The 22270-nt window shown below is 39.5% G+C and overlaps 1 protein-coding gene across 2 annotated transcripts in view; it reads left to right on the top strand.

Annotated features, from left to right (window-relative positions):
- Positions 1–22270, top strand: part of LOC148865301 (vacuolar protein sorting 38-like) — a 73196-nt gene that overhangs the window by 5564 nt on the left and 45362 nt on the right. For both annotated transcript variants that reach the window (XM_088981186.1, XM_088981187.1), the window contains one exon: positions 14945–15125. In XM_088981186.1, the coding sequence (XP_088837312.1) occupies positions 14945–15125 (181 nt within the window). The remainder of the gene's footprint in view (positions 1–14944; positions 15126–22270) is intronic.

The raw sequence follows: 22270 nt of genomic DNA, 5'->3' as shown, positions 1-22270 counted from the left end.
TTGTTGTGGATTTTTCAAGTGAAAAACCGTAGAAACTCTATATCGGGTTTAGAGGCTTGTTTCTCTTGTTTGATGGGTTTTTATTCTGCAAAAGCTGGTTCTTCTAGGTCAGTTTATATTTTGGGAATGACAGGAAGTGGTTCCATATTTTTCTGAACCTTAAAAACTTTTTGGGAGTTTTTCTTCTCCCTTTATTTTATTGCTAGCTAGCTTTTTGGGCCCCTTTCTAGCTTTTATCTGAGTTTGACCTTTCCTTTTGGGTTTGTTTGTGTTTTGGTTGGGTGTTGGGATGCTCCTTGGTTGCCGAAATAGTTATTTGTGAGGTACGAAATCACCAAAAGATGTACAGGTGGGTTCCAATGTGTTTCCTAGAAATGTTATGTTTCTAGTGGTATGATAACCACTATAAAACTTGATGGGACCAACTTTTTGGGGTGATCCCAATCAGCTAAACTTACTATCACAGGGAGAGGTAAGTTGGGATGCATTATAGGCAAGGAGGTGAAGTCGAAAATTGAAGACCTTAAGTTTGCAAAGTGGGAACAAGATAACTCACTGATAATATCTTGGCTTGCTTCTTCAATGCAACATCACATTTCTCGTAACTACATGTTCCTCTTGAGTCTCAATTGTTAAAGATATTTGGGGTTGGGTTGTCGCCGCTTACAGGTTAACAATACTGCTAGAGTATATCAGCTTAGGAGAGAAGCTTGTAGTATGCATCAGGGGGAGAGAACAATGGCTATGTATTTCTCCTCTCTACAATCTCTTTGGGAAGAAATTGACCATTTGAAAACTTTTGAGTGGAAGGATCCTATAGATGCCGAGTAGTATAGGAAGTACATTGAAGAGAACAAAGTCTTTAACTTTTTGGCTAGCTTGAATCCAAAGTTTGATTTCACTAGGCAACATATTATGAGTTCGGGCATTGTCTCTCTAGCTACTACTTACTCTCTCGTGCAAGGGGAAGAAAGTAGAAGGGCAGCCATGATGCAACCCTCTGTGATTGGGCACTCTGCCTTTATGCCTTCTAAGCCTAGGCCAAGTGGTAGTAAGCATCCTACTACTAAGAAGTCTAATGATGCCATCTATGAATATTGCAAGAAGCCGAGGCATACTAAGGAAAGATGTTGGAAACTCAATCCTCACTTGAAACCAAACAAGTTTAAAATTGGAGGCAATGCTCATTTGGCCATAGTTGGTAATGAGGGTCAGTCTTCTGATGTGACCATTCAATCTCACGACTCTTTTGACATGATGGATAAACTTTGGAGTCTTTTATTGCACTTGGAAAAGAGTGGGGCGTCCTCCTCATTTGGTTCTGGTAATCCATCCAGTGCATATGCTAATATAGGTATTGCACTTGCTTGTTCTACCTCCAACCCATGGATTGTTGACTATAGGGCTAGTGCCCATATGATTGGTATGCCTTCACACTTTACTTCATATAAGTTAACCCTTGGGAAGGGCAAGATTATTGTTGTAGATGGATCTTAGACCCCTATTTCAGGTTAGGGAGAAGTCAAACTTACCCATAACCTTTCCCTTGAATCTATTCTTCATGTTCCTCAATTGCATAAAAACTTATTATTTGTCAATTCTCTTACCAAGTCCCATGATTGTTTTGTAACCTTTTTTTCTACCCATTATGTTTTTTAGGATCTGAGCATGAGGAAGATGATTGGACGTGGGCATGAAATCGATGGAGTCAACCTTTTTGATGAAGCTTCAGAATATGGATTGTCGTCAGGATGAGTCTTGTTCTAATGAGAAATTGAGTCTTTTGCAATTTTGGCATTGTCATCTTGGTCATATGTCTTTTAAGTGTGTAAAACTTTTGTTTCCAAATTTTGTTTAGTTTAGTGTCTAACTTGAATCCTTAATGTGAAGTTTGCATTTATCCAAATAATGTAGAACCACATATTTTGCGAGTAATAGATGAAGGAATGTTGCTTTCCATTTAATTCACACTGATGTTTGGGGCCCATATACCATTCCGTGCATGGGTGGGTATAGATACTTCATTCTCTTCATTGATGACTACACTCGATATACATGGCTTTATTTGATGAAACAACATGATGAATTTCCTATGATTGTTCAAAATTTCATGAATATGGTGGAAACCCAATTTGAGAAAAGAATTAAGATAATAAGATCTAACAATGCAAAGGAGTACTTTGAAAACCGCCTTAGTGTGTTTCTTAAAGAACGAGGCACTGTTCACCAGAGCTCATGTAGTCATACTCTATAGAAAAATGGGGTTGTTGAGAGGAAGAATAGACATGTGGTTGAAGTTGTTCGTGGGCTATTGTTCCAGACTCATGTTCCTACTTGTTTATGGGGAGATGCTATTGAAGCTCACCTTCAATTTATTAACCGACTACCATCAAGGGTGCTAAATTTTGTCCTCTTACCAACTTCTTCTTCCTGATGAACTTACCTTCAATTTACCTCTTAGGGTCTTTGGATGTGTCTGTTTTGTTCATGATACGAGTCCTAGACATAAGTTTGATCCTAGCAACAATTCTTCCTTAGACACAGTAAGAGGGTGGCTCCTGAAGTTAATTGCCCACCACAATCTAATCCCTTAGAATTAGGTAATCTTGAACCTCCTAGTATTTCTATTGCTAAACCTGATCTTGATCTTCCTATTTCCCTTCAAAAGGGAAAGAGAACATGTATCAAGTATCCCATTACTAATTATGTGTTATATGGTGCTCTCTCACTTTCCTATTATTTTTTTTTGATAAGTAAAAATAAAAGTTTTATTGAAGAGAAAAGGAGTTACATCCGGAAGCTACAATCATGAGGTGACAAGACATCGCCCAATTATAGACCAAAATTCAAATTAGAGAACATTTTCCACAGTACATATATGAAAATATAATTCTCCTAACCTAAAACCAAAGTCTTCTTTCTCAGCTTGGCTGAATTCTAGAAGAATTAGCAACCAATCTACCACTGGTCTACCTACAGCAACAACCACCTTGTCCATGATGCAAACTCTATCTTCAAATATCCTTTTGTTCCTCTCCTTCAAAATGTTCCAACAGATTGCAAATGGGATGCATCTCCATAGTAGATTTACCTTCTTATTTCCATTCAGCCTAGGCCAACAGATTAAAATCCCCCCCCCCCCCCCCCCAAAGCACCAAAGTCCCCCCCACCCTCTCCTTGCCCCTTCCAGCTCGTACACACATGACAGCCCCCATTTCCATTCCTCTTCCACTATCTGAAAGTAGATAGAAATAGAAAATCTCCCCTTCTTTTCCCCAAGTTTCCTTAAGCTACTTGAGTCCCACAAAACCACCAAACCTCTTGATAGACCCAGTGCATCCAGTTCAGCCCACTCCCCTCTATCAGAGCCCCAAATCTCCTCCATCATCCTAAAATCAAAATGTTCCAGCTTAGTCTCTTGTATCAAAGCCACATCCGGGTTTTGTTTTCTTAACAAATTTCTTACCTTCCTATTATGCCTATATTTCTGCCATCTCCTCTGTTTCTATTCCTTGTAGTGCTACAAAAGTAATGCAGTCTCCTCACTGGAAGGAAGTTATGAGCCAAGAGATGGAGGCCTTGATAAAGAACCAAACTTGGGAGATTGTGCTTTGCCCCAAGGATAAGGTTCTTTTTGGGTGTAAGTGGGTGCACACTATTAAGCACAAAGTTTATGGTTCAATTGAAAGGTATAGAGCTCGCCTTGTGGCCAAAGGATATACCTAAACCTATTGGCATTTGCAATCTAGAAATCTTTTCTCCTATTGCTAAGATGAATTCTATTTGTGTGATTATGTCACTTGCTGCCCATTTTTCTTGGCCTTTATCTTGAATGGATGTGAAAAATGCATTTCTTAATGGGGATCTACAAGAAGAAGTGTATATGGACTTATCTCTTGGGATGAACTTCCCTAACACTAAAGGGAAAGTTTGTCATCTGAGAAATCTTTGTATGGCCTCAAGCAATTCCCTAGAGCCTGGTTTGACAAATTTAGGAATGCTATTTTGAAGAATGGATTCTCTTAGTCTCAGGATGATCGCACCTTATTCATAAGGAAGTTTGATGGTCAATTAACCATATTGATAGTATATGTTGAAGACATTGTTATGACTGGGGATGGCATCACATGTATCTCTCAGTTAAAGTCCTTTCTTGCTTCAAAGTTTGGGATTAAGGATCTTGGTGATCTAAAGTACTTTAGGAATTAAAGTTGCAAGATCCAAGAAGGGAATCTTCCTCTTTTAAAGAAAGTATGTTCTTGATTTGCTCCATGAAGTTGGGAAATTGGGATGCAAGCTATAGAAACTCCAATTGATCCCAATCACTAGTTGAGTACTACTGAAGGAGATGTTCTTCCTGACAAAGGGGTCTTTTATAGAGTGCTTGGCCACCTCCTTTATCTTTGTTTGACTAGACCTGATATATCATATGTAGTCGAGGTGGTCAGCCAATATATGCATGAGCCCAGAACCTATAACATGAAGGCTATTAATGGAATCCAAGCCTATTTGAAGGGACGTCTTGGTAAAGGGATGTTGTACTCCAACCATGGGCATTTAAAGGTTGAGGCCTACACAGATGCAAACTGGGCAGGGTCTATTGATGATAGACGATCTACATCTAGTTACTGTGCCTTACTTGGAGGTAATGTTGTTTCATGGAGAAGCAAGAAACAATCAGTTATTGCTCAATCTAGTGCTGAGGCAGAATATAGGGCAATGGCCACTGAAGTGTAAATTACTCTGATTGTAGACCTTATTGACCGAGATAGGCATCCAAACTGATACTCCAATTAGACCCTATTGCGACAATCAAGCCAGCCATAAACATTGTCCACAATCCTATGCAACATGACCATATAAAACATATTGAAGTGGATAGACATTTCATTAGAGAGAGGGTAGCAAATGGAGAGATTTGCCTACTCTTTCTAAGGTCAAAAGATTAACTTGATGATTGTCTCAATAAAGGCCTTCATCATCCAAAGTTTGCTAAGAACTTAGACAAGCTGGGCATGATTGACATATATGGTCAACTTGAGGGGGTGTTTTGAGATTGTTTGGGTATAAGGGTATTCTTGTCTTTTTTGTTCTTTTATATTTGGGTGTTCTTTTTTATTTAGGCACCCATATGAGGGTTTACTTTTAATTTCTCTCAATAGTATAAAATCTCAAGTTTGAGAGAGTGAACAACAACTCTCTCTTCTCGATTTGAATCTTCCTTTCTCTCTTCTTTTCGTATCTTATCCTCTTCCTCTTCTTGTTTTCTTTCTCAATAAAACATAGATATTGCAACTGAAACAATTCCAAAATGCACTTAAACCCTAGAATTGACATAAAGAAATATGGTTTTTTCAACACACTTTTCTGCAGCCAATTTCTGGAACTTTGAGTGTAATGTAGTGATGGACGGAGAATGCCATTTGAGAAATAAAGGATGCACGAACTGGGGAAATGATGTAGCAGAAAACAAGTCATATATACTCGTACATACACTCAATGCACCTGTATTTATGCTGTCTCATGTATCAATATCTTCTCCCTCTCTAGTGGCATTTTTCCAATTAAAATTTGGTGCAAAAGCATGTTGTTGTGCAGTGCCGTATGGTTCCATTATGATCGTTCATTTTGTGATTTTATTATTTCATGTGCACTGTACCATTCAGAAGTGGTTTCTCTCTCCATGTTTTGAGCCATGTGTGAGTTGAAGAGGCTCGGTTAAGAGGATGTGAATCTCAGTTCTGGTTTCTGGTTTTGATTCACTTTAAAAATATACACAAAGTCTTAACATTGTAAGGCGCGTTTCAAATCTCTCGTTTACAGGGGTGGGTCTAACATTGTAAGAAAAATCTCAGAACATAGGATGGGTTCTTCAATAAAGACACAACTGGGTTGTTGAGAATCCATGAACATAATCAACAGTTCCTTTTCATTTGAAACTAAGATAGGGGCCACTAATTTTCACCATAAAATTGAAAATAAACTGAAGAGAAGATCATCAGGGGTGTGGGGCAGTAGGTTTGGTGTGTACATTTCTGTTAACAGCAAGTTTTACTCAAATGTTACATTTTGAAAATTTAAAGAAGAATGGTGGGTAAAATAGTCTTTTCCATCTTTCCGTTAATGGACACTAATGGCAAGGAGGAATTAGTCAATTGTCAGAAAACTTAAGGGTACTTAAGTTAATTTCTAAACAGTAGGGGTGAGTAAGTCAATTTCCTTAAACTCAAGGGTACTTTAAGTAATTTTCCCTAAAAAAAGTTAGGCTTTTAAGAACTCCGAAGGAGATGATAAGTTATGTCATCATTTTCTCCTTTTGGGTCTTTGGCAAAGGAAGAATCGAAAAAGTCTTCTCTCTAGTGGCATCTAAGTTGGAATCTCAAGAAGCCTCTTCTAATCAATCAGCTACGGATCGACTTAACACAAGATATACAAGGGTACGATTGAAGGATTCTAAAGATGGTTATCAGGGATGGGTGGATTGTGATGTATTGCATGAAGAAGATTCTAGTTTTGATACTGTGTCTCACGTTGGAAGTCAGGGGATGCTGAACAGAATGAAGAGGATAAGGAGGACATGTTTAATGTTGGCTTGTTATTTGGTGATGAAGGGGTTAAGGAAAATCAAACCTATAATTTGTTTCCAACTAATATTGTAGAAGGCAATGGCAACACTTTGTACAAGGAGGTTGTTGGGGGAGAAAACTGAAGCCTGTAAATGGATAAACTGGAACCCAACCAAACCCTTGAGCAGAGTGTCCGTAAGAAAATAGTCAAGACTCCTCATGTGTATGCTAGACGGAATCCAGGTGGGTCCAAGCAACAGAACATTTGGAGTAATAAAAAAGTATTAATAGAGATGGGGGGATTTTTCCAACAAAACCCTACTGGTGGGGATAGCTTTGTCCAACCAAGTTTACAGGGAAGAACAACAGAGCCTTCAATCCTAGCTTCTGCTTCCACTCATCATTCAACTTCAGGTACTGTTGTCCTTTCGGTTTCTGATATAAACTCCTGCTCTGTGTCTGCTAGTTTTCTCTACGTTCCCAACCAATTGCTGAGATGCAAGGCCCTGGCAGTACTACCCATTTTACCATTGGAAGGGAAGGGGATGAGAATAGCAAGAGGAAGTACCAGTGGAAGAGGAGGAAGGACAAAGAATGTGACAGTTAATAGTTCTGTTTGAGGAGTTGAAGAGGAAAGAAATAGAAGGAGATATTACTCTAAAAGAAAGGGAGGAAGGAAATGATTTAAGAAAGAAGGTGGAGGATATGGGGGAAAATAGAGTGAGAGAGAGAGAGGGTGAAAATGAATGTAATGACAAAGATGAAATAGTGGCCGAATTTGTTGGGAAACTTGGTTGTGAAGTGAAGAACCCGAATGATTGGGTTCAGAAAGAATGAAGGGGAAGGAAAGGTGAGGAAGAGGAAATTGAGTAAAGTAGAAAGATTGAGGTTGAATGTAGGAGATAAGAAATTTAGTGGGAGAAGGGATAAGACAAAAAGAAAAAAGTAGGTAGAGGGGCAAGAGGTAAAAACAAAGTATTGAAAATGAAGATTATCCTTCAATCATTAAGGAGGTAATAAGAAAAGAAAAGCCTGATGTAATTATCTTTCAAGAGTCCTAGTTGGTAGAATTTGACAGAAGGTGGGCTAGATGGCTAGAAGTTTATGGAGGACTAGGGGTGTAAGTTGGGCGATGGCTCCATCTCTGGAGTCCTCAGGAGGCATAGTGACATTATGGAGAGATGAGGTGGTGGTTGGAACAGAAGTGCTAGTGGGTAAATTTACAGTTTCCATAAACTTCCAGTAGGTGGAAGATGGGTTCAGATGGGTGTTAAGAAATATTTATGGTCCTAACGGTTATAGGGCAAGGAATGAATTGTGGGAGGAGTTGAGAGGCATTAGAGGATTGTCGGAGGGACCTTGGTGTATAGGAGGAGATTTCAATGTAATTAGGTTCCTAGAGGGGACAAATAACAGTAGACAAGGTATCATTACTAGTATGAGAAGGTTTAATTAGTTTATCACTACCTTTGAACTTAAGGAATTGCCTCTCTCACATGGTAGTTTTACCTGCACAAACCTCTAAGACAATCTGATTTGTTCAAAATTAGATAAATTCTTATTCCCAGTGGACTAGGAAGAGCATTGGGAGGCAAGGTTTGAAATGTCGATGTCGGTGGAAATGTCGGTCATCCAAATATAAGAAACATGTCGGAAATATCATATGGGAATATTGTAAAAATTATAGATTTGGTGGAAACATTGTAAAATGTGAAAAATATAGAATGCTTTTTATGAAACGATAAAAGAAGCATAGGCACACCTTTTTAAATTATTATCTTACTCTAAATCATTAAACCAAGCTAAGAAACAACGGTTATAGATAAAAGAATATATTCTAAAGTTGCCCTATAAACTTGAAGGTTCGGAGCTTCATGATAGAATGAGTTAAAGCAAAATTTGAACTCATAGAAAATGTAAATGGTTGTAATAGACCAAGAAATCTATTACACAGACAAAAACTAATATTTAACTTTATACTTGAGATGAATATTGAGTTAGCTCAAAGTGGTAATCATATGAGTTAGGTGGACAATAACTTGCTACTTCACATACTTGCAATATTGTTACCAAATTATGTTATAATACTATCTCTTGTACTACACATAGTATTGGTAGTGTTCAATGGGGAATATGTCAATTCCAATAAATTTTCATGTTACCCATGGAAGTGGAAATGAAAGTATGTCGTGGAAACTATCTCTTGCACTCCACATAGTGTTGGTAGTGTTCATTGGGGAAATGTCCATTCCAGTAAAATTTCGTGTCACTACCCATGGAAATGGAAATATGTCGTGGAAATATTAGGGAAATTAGGGACATTTTAAACCAATGGGAGGTTTAGTTTTGTTTTGATGGTTTAGATAAGTTCTGTTCAAGAGAGAGAGAGAGAGAGAGAGAGAGAGAGAGAGAGAGAGAGAGAGAGAGGAAATCTATCGAACTAGAGAGTCTAAACCCTCCTAGTCGACCATAACCTTTTATTATATTCATTAAGGGTACAAAGTCAAATATGCCCCTACCTAAGTATGGGATAAGAAATTTAAAACAAAACAGTATTGCCAAGTCACCACTTAAAGTCAAATATGCCCCCTACTCGACCAACTCTAACACTCCCCTTCAAGCTGGAGAATATATGCCATATAATCCCAGCTTGTTACATATATAATTCACTCTCCCTGAACTCAAACCTTTTGTGAACAAGTTTGTCCATTGATCACCCGAACTAATGTGCTCTGTGCTTATTTCTCCAGTAAGGATTTTCTCCCTTACAAAATGGCAATCAACTTCTATATGTTTCATCATCTCATGAAAAACTAGATTAGATGAGATGTGGATTGCAACTTGGTTATCAAAGTACAATCTCATAGGTTTGCTCATTGAGAATCTAATTTCTTGTAGAAGATTTTTCAACCATACTAGTTCACATGTGGTATTTTCCATGGCCCTGTATTCAGCTTCAGCACTACTCCTTGCCACAACAGTTTGCTTCTTACTTTTCCATATCACCAGATTTCCTCCATGAAACATGCAATACCCTATAGTGGATCTCCTATCAGATACTAAGCCTGCCCAATCTACACCTATATACCCGACTATCTCAAGACTTCCTCCTAGCTTGTACAACAACCTGTGACCTAGAGCTCCTTTCAAGTACTATACAATTCTAAGAATTACATCCCAGTGAGGTACTCAGGGATTTTGCATAAATTGGCTCACCACACTGATGACAAAGGAGATGTTTGGTCTAGTAATAGTTAAGTAGTTCAGCTTTCCCACTAATCGTCTATACCTTCCAGGATCATCAAACATTTCACTTGCATCACTACTCAACTTAGCATTTGGTTCCATGGGTGTTTCAATTGGTTTAGCACCTAACAATCCTGTTTCTTCCAACAAATTAAGAACATATTTTCTTTGGCACAAATTTATACCTTGTTTCGACCTGGCAACTTCTATACCCAAGAAATACTTCAACTTCCCAAGATCTTTTGTTTGGAAATGGTCTTGTAGGAAGGACTTTGGCCTGTCAATCCTTAGTCTGTCACTACCAGTTATGACTATATCATCCACATAAGCCACTAATAAAATCTTTCCAGTTTCAGAATCATAACTGAACGCTGAGTGATTGACCTGACATTGTTTCATTCCGAAATCTTTCACCACTTCATTGAACTTCCCAAACCAAGAACGAGGAGATTGTTTCAGCCCATAAATTGCCTTTTTGAGTCTACACACTTTACCATCCTCCCCTTAAGCAACAAACCCTGGTGGTTGCTCCATGTAGACTTCCTCCAAAAGATCACTGTGGACAAAGGCATTTTTAATGTCAAGCTGCAACAAAGGCCAATCATACGTAACTGCCAAGGAAATCAAGACACAAACTGAACAAATCTTAGCAATAAGAGAGAAGGACTCCATATAATCCACTCCATACAATTGAGAGTAACCCTTAGCAACTAATCAAACCTTCAACCGTTCCACACTTCTATCTGGTAAATATTTAACTATATATACCCATTTACAACCTACAACATGCTTACCTGGAGGAAGAGTGGTGAGCTCCCATGTATGATTGTGTTGAAGAGCAGAGAGTTCTTCTTCCATTGCTTGACGCCACCCTGTTGAAGTAAGAGCCTCTTGGACATCCTTGGGTATAGATATAGAGGACAACAAAGAAACAAACTGGTGATGTGAAGTGGAAAGATGAGAAACAGAAACATAATTGGATATGGGAAGTAAGGTAAAACTACGTTTACCTTTCTACAACACAATGGGAAGATCTAGGTCAAAAGAGGTAGGCAGCTCTAGGATAGGAGCAACAATAGGATCCGTAGATGAGGTAGAAGCTGGAGGAGGTTCCGGTGTTTGTTGATGAGTATACACATGCTGAATCGGTGGTCGTTCAGTAGGAATTTGCATTGGAAGAGGTGAAGGCTCATGCGTAACAGGAACAACTGGAATGGGATCACTAATGGAAAGAGGAAGAGGGATAAATGGTAAGAGGCCGGAACATCAGGACCCGAGAAGAACAACACGAACTCAAAAAAAGTGACATCAGGATAGACAAATGACTTCCGAGTGATAGGATTGTAACACTAATACCCTTTCTGGGTCTGAGAATAGCCAAGAAAGATACACTTAATAGAACATGCGTCCAACTTGTCTAAACAAGAGCCTAGATTGTGAATAAAGCACACACACCCAAATACCAGGGAGTTAATGGAAATGGAGGTAAAGTGGGGAACAAAATAGAAAAGGGAGACCGACGATGAATGATGGATGAGGGCATCCAATTAATGAGGAAACAAGCTGTGAGCACTATGTCACACCAAAAATGCTTAGGAACATTCATATGATGAAGGATAGACCGAGCAGTCTTAAGAAAATGATGATTCTTTCGTTCAACCACCCCATTTTGTTGAGCACTGTGGCACACGAAGTCTGATGAATGATGCTATGTTGCTCCAAATATTGTTGAAAGGAAGTAAGAAAGTATTCTCTGCCATCATCTGAACGAAGAATTTTTATTGGAATACCAAATTGCGTACGTATTTTATTATGGAATTTTTGAAAAATAGAAAACAATTCTCTCCTTTCTTTCATTAAATAAATCCATGTCATCCTTGAACAATCATCAATGAAAATGAAAAAATACTTGTAACCATTATAGGATTCAATTCTGATTGGACCCCAAGCATCTGAATGGACTAAAGCAAAAGGACGCAACATACAACCATCGACCCTAGGACTAAAGGAAACTCGATGGTGTTTCCCATACTGACGTGACTCACACTGCAAGGAAGACAAATGACTCAAAGAGGGAACTGGTAGTTTGAGAGCTTTGAGAAATGGATGCCCTAGCTGACAGTGCCATTGGAGAGGAGTCAGGGAAGTTTGAAGTGCAACTGAAGATCCACCATCGTCAAGATAATATAATTCACCGGCTTTATGCTCTCCACCAATCTTCTTCCTTGTCTTGAGGTCCTGAAAAACATAGGATGAAGGGTAAAAAATGAAATAACAATGAAGGGCCTTAGTTAATTTACTAACAAACATAAGGTTGAATGGAAATTTGGGCACATATAGAACAAAGGATAAAGAAAGAGATGCAGTATCAACATTACCAACACCAAAAATGAGAGAACAAGAACCGTTGGCTAGGGTAACAGTTTGGGATGTGGAAGTTTCAGAGAGGGAAGAGAACACACTTGGAATCCTGGTCATGTGATCAGAGGCTCCAAAATTAATGATCCATTGAGAATGTTTGGATGCTAGGCAAGCCATACCTGAATGAGCAAGGCTAGTAGTGTTCTATTGCGAAGTGGCCTACAAGAACCTCTCGTACTCATCTCGTGGTACACTCACCATCTCTTTCTTGGAAGCAGATGTAGATGATGTGCTTGATCTGTTTGTTGATTAGCACTCACATCACCACTACCAACGACTGCATGGTTAGCCCATGTGGAAGGTGGGCCACTGCCACAATGTGTACACTTCCTAGTAGTGTGCCCTCTTCCTCTACCATGGCCTCTCCCTAAGTCACGACCTCCACCACTTCCACTACCACAACCAAACATGGGACTACCACAGCCTCCTCGAAATGCATGTCCGCCCCCTCTATTTCCACGTCTACCTCCTCTCGCTACAACAAACACTGATATGTCAGAAGTTGTGGTACTCTCTGTGGGTCCTAGGGAAATCCTACAGAGCCGAACAAATACTTCCTCAAGTGTAGGAAGAGCATAACCTCCCAATATTTGTGCTCTAACTAGTTCATATTCTGATTTCAGCCTTACTAAGAACTTGGTTACATCAAGTTGCTCCTGTTGTTGTTACTGAATTTTCACATCTGAAGTGAGGGGATGATAGACATTAAGTTCATCATTGAGGTTCTTCATACTGGCATAATACTCTTCAAGGGTTTGATTTCCTTGCTGTAAATTAAAATACTCCTGATAGAGCTGATATACTCTCGTAGTATTGTTCTGTCCAGAATAAAGTTTCTTTGCATGTTCCCATATTTCCTTGGCTGTATCTAACAACATAAAGTTTGCACTTATCTTGGGTTTCATATTGTTCCATAACCATGCCATTATTTGAGCATCTTCTTGTTCCCAATCATCAAACCCTGGAGATTCAACTGATGGTTTATGTTCCTTCACGTGTTTCACCTTCCTATTGGCCTTGAGATAAACCTTGACCGACTTGGCCAATGGCACATAATTTTCACCATTAAGTTTAATTGATGTCATCTGCACACCTAAGTAGTCTGAGGGGATCATCACACTAGATTTCTGATCACTACCACCATCTCCGGTTGCTGCCATGGTGTTTTCAATACAGGTAACTATCAATTGTTCTTCCTACTTCTGAATTATCAACCAACCTAAGTAGTCTGAGGGGATCATCACACTAGATTTCTGATCACTACCACCATCTCCGGTTGCTGCCATGGTGTTTTCAATACATGTAACTATCAATTGCTCTTCCTACTTCTGAATTATCAACCAACCAAAGAAAATTATTTCTGCTGTTAAGTCAACACTACTGCAGTCTACAAATCACCTCACGACACTCTTCAATCAGCCACCATAAAAAGAAACTACCACCATTCAGACATTCAGACCCATCCGGCTGCAACAAACAAAGGAAGAAAATCCTCTTGAAACTGCTCAGTAGAGGGTCTGAACCACCATACACAACCACTCAAATACTAGGGCTGTCACTCGTGGTGACAGCAATCATAGAATCACCAACCTAGGGCTGCCGCACCTTCCTAACACCTGTAATGGAAAACGAGGCAGTCCTGGAATCACCAAAAAGGTTGTCGTAGCCTTCTACGTGGTGCAACCCAGATTCTAGCCTAGAAAAAAGGAGAAAAAAAGAAGAGGAGAGATCACAGGTCCAGAAACTTTGAGATCGCAGCCTTCCTTTTTCATATTTATGGCTCTGATACCATGTTTTGATGGTTCAGATAAGTTCTCTTCAGAGAGAGAGAGAGAGAGAGAGAGAGAGAGAGAGCGAAGAAGAAGAAGAAGAAGAAGAGAGGAGGAGAAAGGGGAAATCTATCAAACTAGAGTCTAAAACCTCCTAGTCGACCATAACTTTTATTATATTCATTAAGGGTACAAAGTCAAAAATGTCCCTACTTAAGTATGGGACAAGAAATTTTAAACAAAACAGTATTGCCAAGTCACCACTTGAAGTATAATGAAAAGACTAAGTTACCCTACTCGACCAACTCTAACAAGTTTCAAGAGCTCTGTCAAGGGTAACCTTAGATCATTGGCCAATTTCCATCTTTAAGGAAGAACAAGGAAGGAGAGACCTGACACCTTTTAGATTTGAAAACATGTGGTTATGTCATTTGGAGTTTAAACAATAGGTTAAGAAGTGGTGGAAAGAATGTAATCCAAGGGTAAAGTGGAAAAGAATGAAATTTCACAGGAAGCTACAGGATCTAAAGGTTAAAATTAAGCATTCTTTCACCCCCAAATGACTAAAACTCCAGACCTCATTTCTAGACTGCTAGGAAACATATTTTATGGTGATACTGTCTTTTAGCTATCCAAAGAGAGGTTCCTTGAAAGCTTGCTCTCCAAAAGTGTTTTTCCCTTTAGGCAACATATTTTATGGGTTTCCAAAAATAGGCTTCTTTCTTATGGTGCTGTGTGGTGTTTGCTTTTAGGCATTGAGCTCTATAAGTGAATTTATCTCCATCAGTCTGTTGATTGTAAGCTTGTGGCATGTAAAGAATGGAGAAAAACCAAGCACTAAGAGTAGATTTCAAAATTACTTTATTTCTTCCTTTGATGGCATGTTGAAAATAAATGTTGATGCTAGTATGCTACAAATAATCTGATTAGATTAAATTGCAGGAGGAAAATAGGTTACTAGTTGGACAAAGAGGTCACAGTCAGCTTAAAAATTTGCTGAAGTTGTTAGTAAAAAGGCAACAATATATGATAAGCCAGGTTTCCACCCTTTACCCTGTGAAGCCATCAGCTGAATCAACATGTGCAGTAAAGCTTGACTCATCTTCTAACGGCACCAAATTGGGTAACATACTAGTATACCATGAAACTTTCAAGATTGTTTTGTTGCTACATATTGAATTTTGTTATTAGAATGAATTTAAACGAGTTATCTTGGTAAAAGGTCTCTATAACTACTCGTCAAAAAAAAAAAAAATAGAGATCACTGTAACTGGATGAATTTCACATTACAGCTTAGTTTTGGGTCCAAAAGTCTCCATATGTTGGTCACTACACCCTCTTTTGAGTGAAAAACAAAGCCTCTTCAGATGGATTACAAAACTTGGAATCGCTCATCATTGCATGGATAGGAACAAAAGCTTATGGTGGTGTGTAGAGTTTACACTGGATCAAGACACTGAATATAGTCAATCCAGAGGCAAAATCTAGAATCTAGATTGGCCACATCATCCTCCTTGTAGCTGAAACAGTTTTCCATCAAAGGAAGTGTTGAGTTGGGCCTAGTTGTTTTTATTCTTATTTTAAGTTATCTAGTTTGGAAGTTATTGGGCTTTAGGCCCATTAGTTATGTTTTTAAGTTGTGACTGTTCAGCTACATTAGTAGCCGCCCTGCTAAGCGCATCCTTTTAATATCTCATCCTTTAAGTTAAGTATAAATATAATGAGGGGCTGGCGGCTAGGGTTCATCTAAGAATCCTAGTTGACTTCTTACTCATTTCTCCTTCTCTTTTCTTCTCTACTGCTGAAATTTTCATCTTCCTCCTCTTTCCCTTCACAAGAAATTCGACTAAATCTGCAATTAGTGATTTCTACTTGGTATCAGAGCAGGCCGAAGGTTCCTCGAGTTGTTTTCTCATGCAGCCCTAGATCGGCCGACTGCATGGTGATTTAAGAGGCTGATCGAAGCTCTAAGGTAAGCCCAATTTTTGGAGTTTTTGGTGGATCTGTTTGCCCTATAGCTGGTCTAGGGTTTCTCATCAAAATCAGGAAAAACTAGAGAAAGGGGAAGAGTCCTGTTTCTGTTGGACACTTCAATTTTGACATAGGAAGTGGCGCCCTAATTTTTTAGGGTTCCTTGGAGTTTTCTGTAAGGGGTGGTTCAAGTCCTGCTTGATTTGGAGGCTTCTAGAGAGAGCGGCTACCTCTTCTTTCTCTTCTCTCATCCAACAGAAAATGAATCTTTTGTGGGAAGACAGTCTAGGACACCAGAAAGGTGTTGTTGGTTCCAGAAGTGTTTTGTTTGATCTTCTTGCATATTTCATTTATTTTCTTTACACTTTTTGAGAAGCATGGAAGGCCACGGAGTTGAAAATAAGCCCGGGAGTGAAATGAAACCAATGAGAGGAGGTGTTGGAGACCTTTTCGGGACTGGGACCATTACTATAGTTAGGTTGGATGGTGCAAATTACTTAGAATGGTCACAATCTGCAAAGATGGCCATTGGTGCTCATGGGAAATTAGGGTATATTACTGGTGAAGAAGTGAAACCCGAAACTAGCAACTCCCGGTGGGTATAGGAGAATTATATGGTGATGACTTGGTTGTGTAATTCCATGTTGCCCCATATAAGTAAAATTTTTTATAGGCAAATATAGCTAAGGAAATATGGGATGGGGTTGCAGAAACCTATTCACAGAGGGAGAATGTTGCTAGGGCTTATCAGTTGAGAAATCAGATTATTTCTACAAGGCAGGGAGATGGACTTGTTGCAGCATATTTTTTTTCCCTTAAAACCCTATGGCAGGAGATTGACAATTTAGAGACATTTGCTTGGGAAACCACTAAGGATGTAGCTACCTATCAGAAACATCCAGAGAAGTATAGGGTGTTTGAATTTCCTACTAGCCTTAATCCTGAGTATGATATTGCAAGACAACATCTTCTTTCCAGGGACAATGTTACCCTCTCCTAGGCATATGCCTTTGTGTTAGGGGATGAGAGCAGGAGAGATGTGATGATGAAAAATCCTATTTCTGATTAGCCTGCCATGTTGAGTACTGTGAAACCTAAACAAAGTGGAGATCGGGGTGACAATGAAATCAAGAAGGAAGATAAAAGAGATTTGATCTGTGACTATTGTAAGAAGCCTAAACACACAAAAGATGCTTGAAGCTTCACCCACATCTTGTGCCGATTAGACTGAAAAATAAGAAGGGAAATGCACACATGGCAGTTACTGGTGACATTCCGGCCTCTCCTACTACAACTGCTCTGGAGTCTGTTGTAGCTGCTATAGTAAGGGCCGAACTTGAGAGGTATGGGCAACTTCTGAACTAGCGGGATATAGCCAGTTCCAGTTCGGTTTTGGGGTGATGCAGTTCTCCCAATAGTATATCTGATTAACAGGGTGCCCTCTCGTATACTTGGATTCAGCACCCCATTCAGTTTCCTTTTTCCCGAGGGGGAGATGTTTCATATTCCTCTCAGTGTATTTGGGTGTGTCTGCTTTGCCCACATCCTTGGTCCTCACTGCTCGAAGTTTGATCCCGAGGCAAAGAAGTGTGTCTTCCTTGGATATGCAGAAAATCTGAAAGGGTACTGCTGCTATGATCCAGTCTCTAGGAGTCGGTATGTTACCATGGATGTCACCTTTTTTGAATCCACATACTTCTCAAAGAATCCTTCTCGGGGGGGAGTGTTTTGGGGAAGTGAGTTAGCAGTCTATTCCTCTCCCAGTTCCAGTCCCTGTGTCTACTCCTGTGCTTGACCCTCCTGTGTCACCTACCTTACCGCCTCCTTTGCGCCTTGCTTCTCAGCATTACTTATGACAGAGACTTCACAAGGAGGTTGATTCTACTACAACAGAACTCACATCACTTCCTGTCGATTCCTTGGAGACTCTAGATTCAACTAACATGGATTTAGGTATTCCTCTTGGTCCTGCTACTATTTCAGTTTGTTAGACAGTGTATGCCCTTAGCTCCAATCAGAATGATGTACATTATGACATTTAATGTAAATGAATAAAGTACATATTTGATTCATGTTTTTATGGTGTGTTTCTGTATAATACCCTTAAACTGGACACATATGAGACTCGTGTTAGTTTAGAATCTTCACAGCCGTTGGACAGATCTGGGGAGATTTATCCTGCCAAGGTTGACTCTGATGTGCCGCCAAGTTGGTTGGGGTGGCTTGTCTCAGTTGCCAGGGTGAGACTTGGGGTACATGCAGTGTGGGTTTTCTTGAAACCCTAAACCGGACCAGAATTCCAGTATTGCCCCAGACCTTGGAGATAGATGGGCAAAACTGGAATGTTACACCTGACCCCTAGACTTGATTATGATACTGCACTAGGTGTCGGATTGGGCCGTCTTTGATATATCAATCAGTGAGATACTTAGAAGGGGTCAAAACCTAGGTATGTTGGGGCAGTTTGAGAATTCATCTGAGTGGGTGATCATAGTGACAGGATCAGCCCCTTTGTCGGACAAAGTGAATGATCGGGGATGCACTCTCTCTGATGGAAACCAAAACTGTCGGCAGTGAATTTCAACCGTTGAAATTTGTTTTTGCAAAATATATTTATATAGAGATATACTTACATATATTATGGTTTCAAAATGTTTGCAAAAGGTTTTAATTCCCGGGATCCATATGAGTAGAGAGTGCAGCACTGTGCCTTGCAGCCGAGGGAGAGGTCCTCTCTTGTCGGGCAGTGTTTGATCATTATGGGCTGAGAGGTTAAGTGTAGGACCACTTAGGGTAATACCTAATGGGCTAATCTTGCATCTGCCCACAGTCCTTGGATTTTTATAAGGTGGCTTGACCCAGGGACCATTTAGTGTAAATGTTGGGCCCATTAAGAGCCCATGGTGATGGGCTCAGGGGTTCACTGTCTCTTACAGTGAATTCAGCCAGGCCTTGTAACAGAGGCTGGGCTGAACCCGTGGGCTGATGTGTAGATCAATGTTTGGGTCCCACGCCGTACAAAGATATCCAACTGGGTAGCAATTTAGAGGATAAGTGAGCATATGGACTTAATGGGCCTAAAGCCCAATTCGGACAAGCTTAATTAGATTAATTAAAGAGGGGCGTCTGGGATTTAGATCAATAGATAGGATAAGGGATTGTTCCTATCCACTTAGAGAGTCCAGATCCAAATAAGGATTTGGATCAAGAAACTTCTAATTAGATTAGGAGGGTTGATCTTTATCTGCAAATAAGATAAAGGATTATCCTTATCTCTTAAAGAGAGTCCAGATCCAAATACAAGATTTGGATTAGGAAACTCCTAATGAGGTTAGGAGAACCTCCCTTTAAGGCTATAAATAAGGGAGAAGGGCGAACCTCCAGTTCATTCTTTAGTTTACTGATTTAAGAGAGAAGACAACCTACAGTTAGATTGACACCATCTTCTCCTCTTGCCTTCTCCTGCTATTGCTGCCATCACCAGTTCGTTCTCCACTTGTAGGAGCGATCATGAAGGGGTTCTTAGTATTATCTTTTGGAGAAAAGATAATCAGAAATCGTGCTCTCTCGCCCTCCATCAGATTCTTGGTGAAGAATTAGGTTCTTACTGAAGAGCCATCCTGTTGATTTTGCTCCACCCTATGCTGTGTCATCTTTAGTGGGAGCAGTCTTTGGATTTTTCCTTGGGCGTGAACACCTTCGTTGTGGGTTACTACTACTCCGTATCAAGTATATCCCTCTCCTACCTTTTGGTTTCAGATCTAGTTCGGTTTGGGTTCAAGATTAATCCTTGAAAATACAGTTTTCTAAAATAGGGAATGTGATTCCTACATGGGAGAGAGATTTTTGAAATTTCGCCCAACTTACCTGCAGGGTTCGGCCATCCATATGATGGATCTCTCATCCCTTTCACAGTTCCCATTGATTGTACTAACTCTGTTACAGATAACCTTGCTCTTCCTATTGCTCTTAGAAAAGGGAAGAGAAAGTGTATTGCTCATTGTATTTCACTGTACTTATCCTACAGTTGACTTTCTCCTTCCTACCGTGTTTTTCTTTCCTCTCTTGAATCAGTGTTTATACCCAAGGGTGTTAGTGAGGTTCTCTCCAAACTTGAGTGGAATAAAACCATACAGGAAGAGATGGTAGCTTTGATTAAGAATTAGGCATGGGACATTGTGGATCTACCATAAGGCAAAGAGAGTTGGATGCAGATGGGTTTACATAGTAAAATATAAGGCAGATGGAAGTATAGAAAGGTACAAGGCAAGACTTATTGCAAAAGGGTACACACAGACCTATGACATTGATTACTTAGAGACCCTTGCACCAGTTGCAAAGATGACGTCTGTTCGGATACTTCTTTCTCTTGCTGCCTCATACTCTTGGCCCTTGTTTCAACTTGATGTGAAGAATGCTTTCCTAAATGGGGATCCGCAAGAGGAAGTGTATATGAATCTTCCTGTTGGCTTCTACAGTGATGCTGAAAAGGGAAAGGTATGCATGCTTAAGAAGTTACTTTATGCGGATGATATTGTTGTCACGAGGAATGACCTAAGTGAGATTGATTGTCTGAAAAGGAATCTACATAAAGAATTTGAAATTAAGGATCTTGGAGAATTAAGATACTTCTTAGGCATTGAAGTTGCAAGATCAAAACATGGAATTTTTATCTCTCAAAGGAAGTATGTCTTGGATCTTCTTCAAGAGACAGGGAAGCTTGGAATGAAGGCAATTAGTTCCCCTATTGATCAGAACCTTAGAATCAATGCATTAGAAGGTGAGCCAGTAAAGGACATTGGGAGATATCGGAGACTTGTGGGTTGGCTGCTATACTTGTGTATGACAAGACCCGACATTTCCTATGCAATAAATGTGGTAAGTCAATACATGCATGCCCCACGAGTCCAGCATTGGGAGGCAGTTGACAGGATTCTTGCTTATCTGAAGGGACACCCGGGCAGAGGCATATTGTTTACTGATCATGGATAGTTGAAACTAGAGGCTTATACAGATGCAGATTGGGCTGGATGCCTTGATGATAGGAGATCGACTTCAGGAGTGTGCACCCTTGTTGGGGGTAACTTTGTCTCGTGGAAGAGTAAGAAACAAACAGTGGTGGCAAGATCAAGTGTTGAAGCTGAATACAGGGCCATGGCACATGGAGTTTTAGAACTTCTTTGGATCCATTCCCTATTAGAAGAAATTGGTGTATAGGTTGAAGAACCTATGATGTTGTATTGTGATAACCAGGCAGCAATTAACATTGCCCATAACCCAGTCTAGCATGACCGAACTAAGCACATTGAAGTGGATAGGCATTTTATCAGAGAAAGAGTGATTTCTGGAGAAGTTTGTCTTCCATATATTGTTTCTGATCTGCAGCTCGCTGATTTTCTCACAAAAGGTGTTGCAAAGAACAAGCTGGAGCATGATCTACGCAAGTTGGGAATTTGTGACATTTACTCCCTACTTGAGGGGGAGTGTTGAGTTGGGCCTAGTTGTTTTTATTCTTATTTTAAGTTATTTAGTTAGGAAGTTGTTGGGCTTGAGGCCCATTAGTTTATGTTTCTAAGTTGTGACTGTTTAGCTACATTAGTAGCCACCCTACTAAGGTCATCGTTATAATATCTCATCCTTTAAGTTAAAGTATAAATATAATGAAGGGTTGGCGGCTAGGGTTCATCTAAGAGTCCTGGTTGACTTTCTACTCTTTTCTTCTCTGCTGCTGAAATCTTCATCTTCCTCCTCTTTCCCTTCACAAGAAATTCGACTAAATCTGCAATCAGTGATTTCTACTGGAAGATATGCCTGTTTAGAGAATTCCTGTTGGAAATTCCCAAAAAGTGTTATAGTCATGGATAAAAGACATAGTTAACTTAGAGAAAAGTTGAAAAAATGGGTTTTCTATAAATGGAAAAAGTAGAGAAGTATGGTTACTTTTCCTTACACAACATGCTGAAACCAAAATCCATCAAGAAAAATGAAAAAAAATTAGGAATCTTTTGCTAGTATTGAACTTTCTATTTGTATTTGGATGTATCTTCCCTAATCTTGTCTAACCACATTTTTTACTATACTTTTTTCCCTTTAAAAAATTATGGCTAGTTGCTCTAATATTATGCATATAATGTATATTTGTTCTGTGGAGACTCTGTGACTTGATGTATCTTATTAGTATAGTCCCCGTTGTATATTACTTATGTATCTTATTCTTGTTTTTCTCTTTCGGCCCTATATGGGTATTCTTGTAATTGTACATATCTTTTAATATATAAGAGGCTCTTTGAGGTGGGT

This window comes from Nelumbo lutea, chromosome 3, assembly GCF_056320005.1.
Source record: "Nelumbo lutea isolate HS-2025 chromosome 3, American lotus-T2T, whole genome shotgun sequence".
Classification (NCBI taxonomy): domain Eukaryota; kingdom Viridiplantae; phylum Streptophyta; class Magnoliopsida; order Proteales; family Nelumbonaceae; genus Nelumbo; species Nelumbo lutea.
This window is presented reverse-complemented; position numbering and strand designations above follow the sequence as displayed.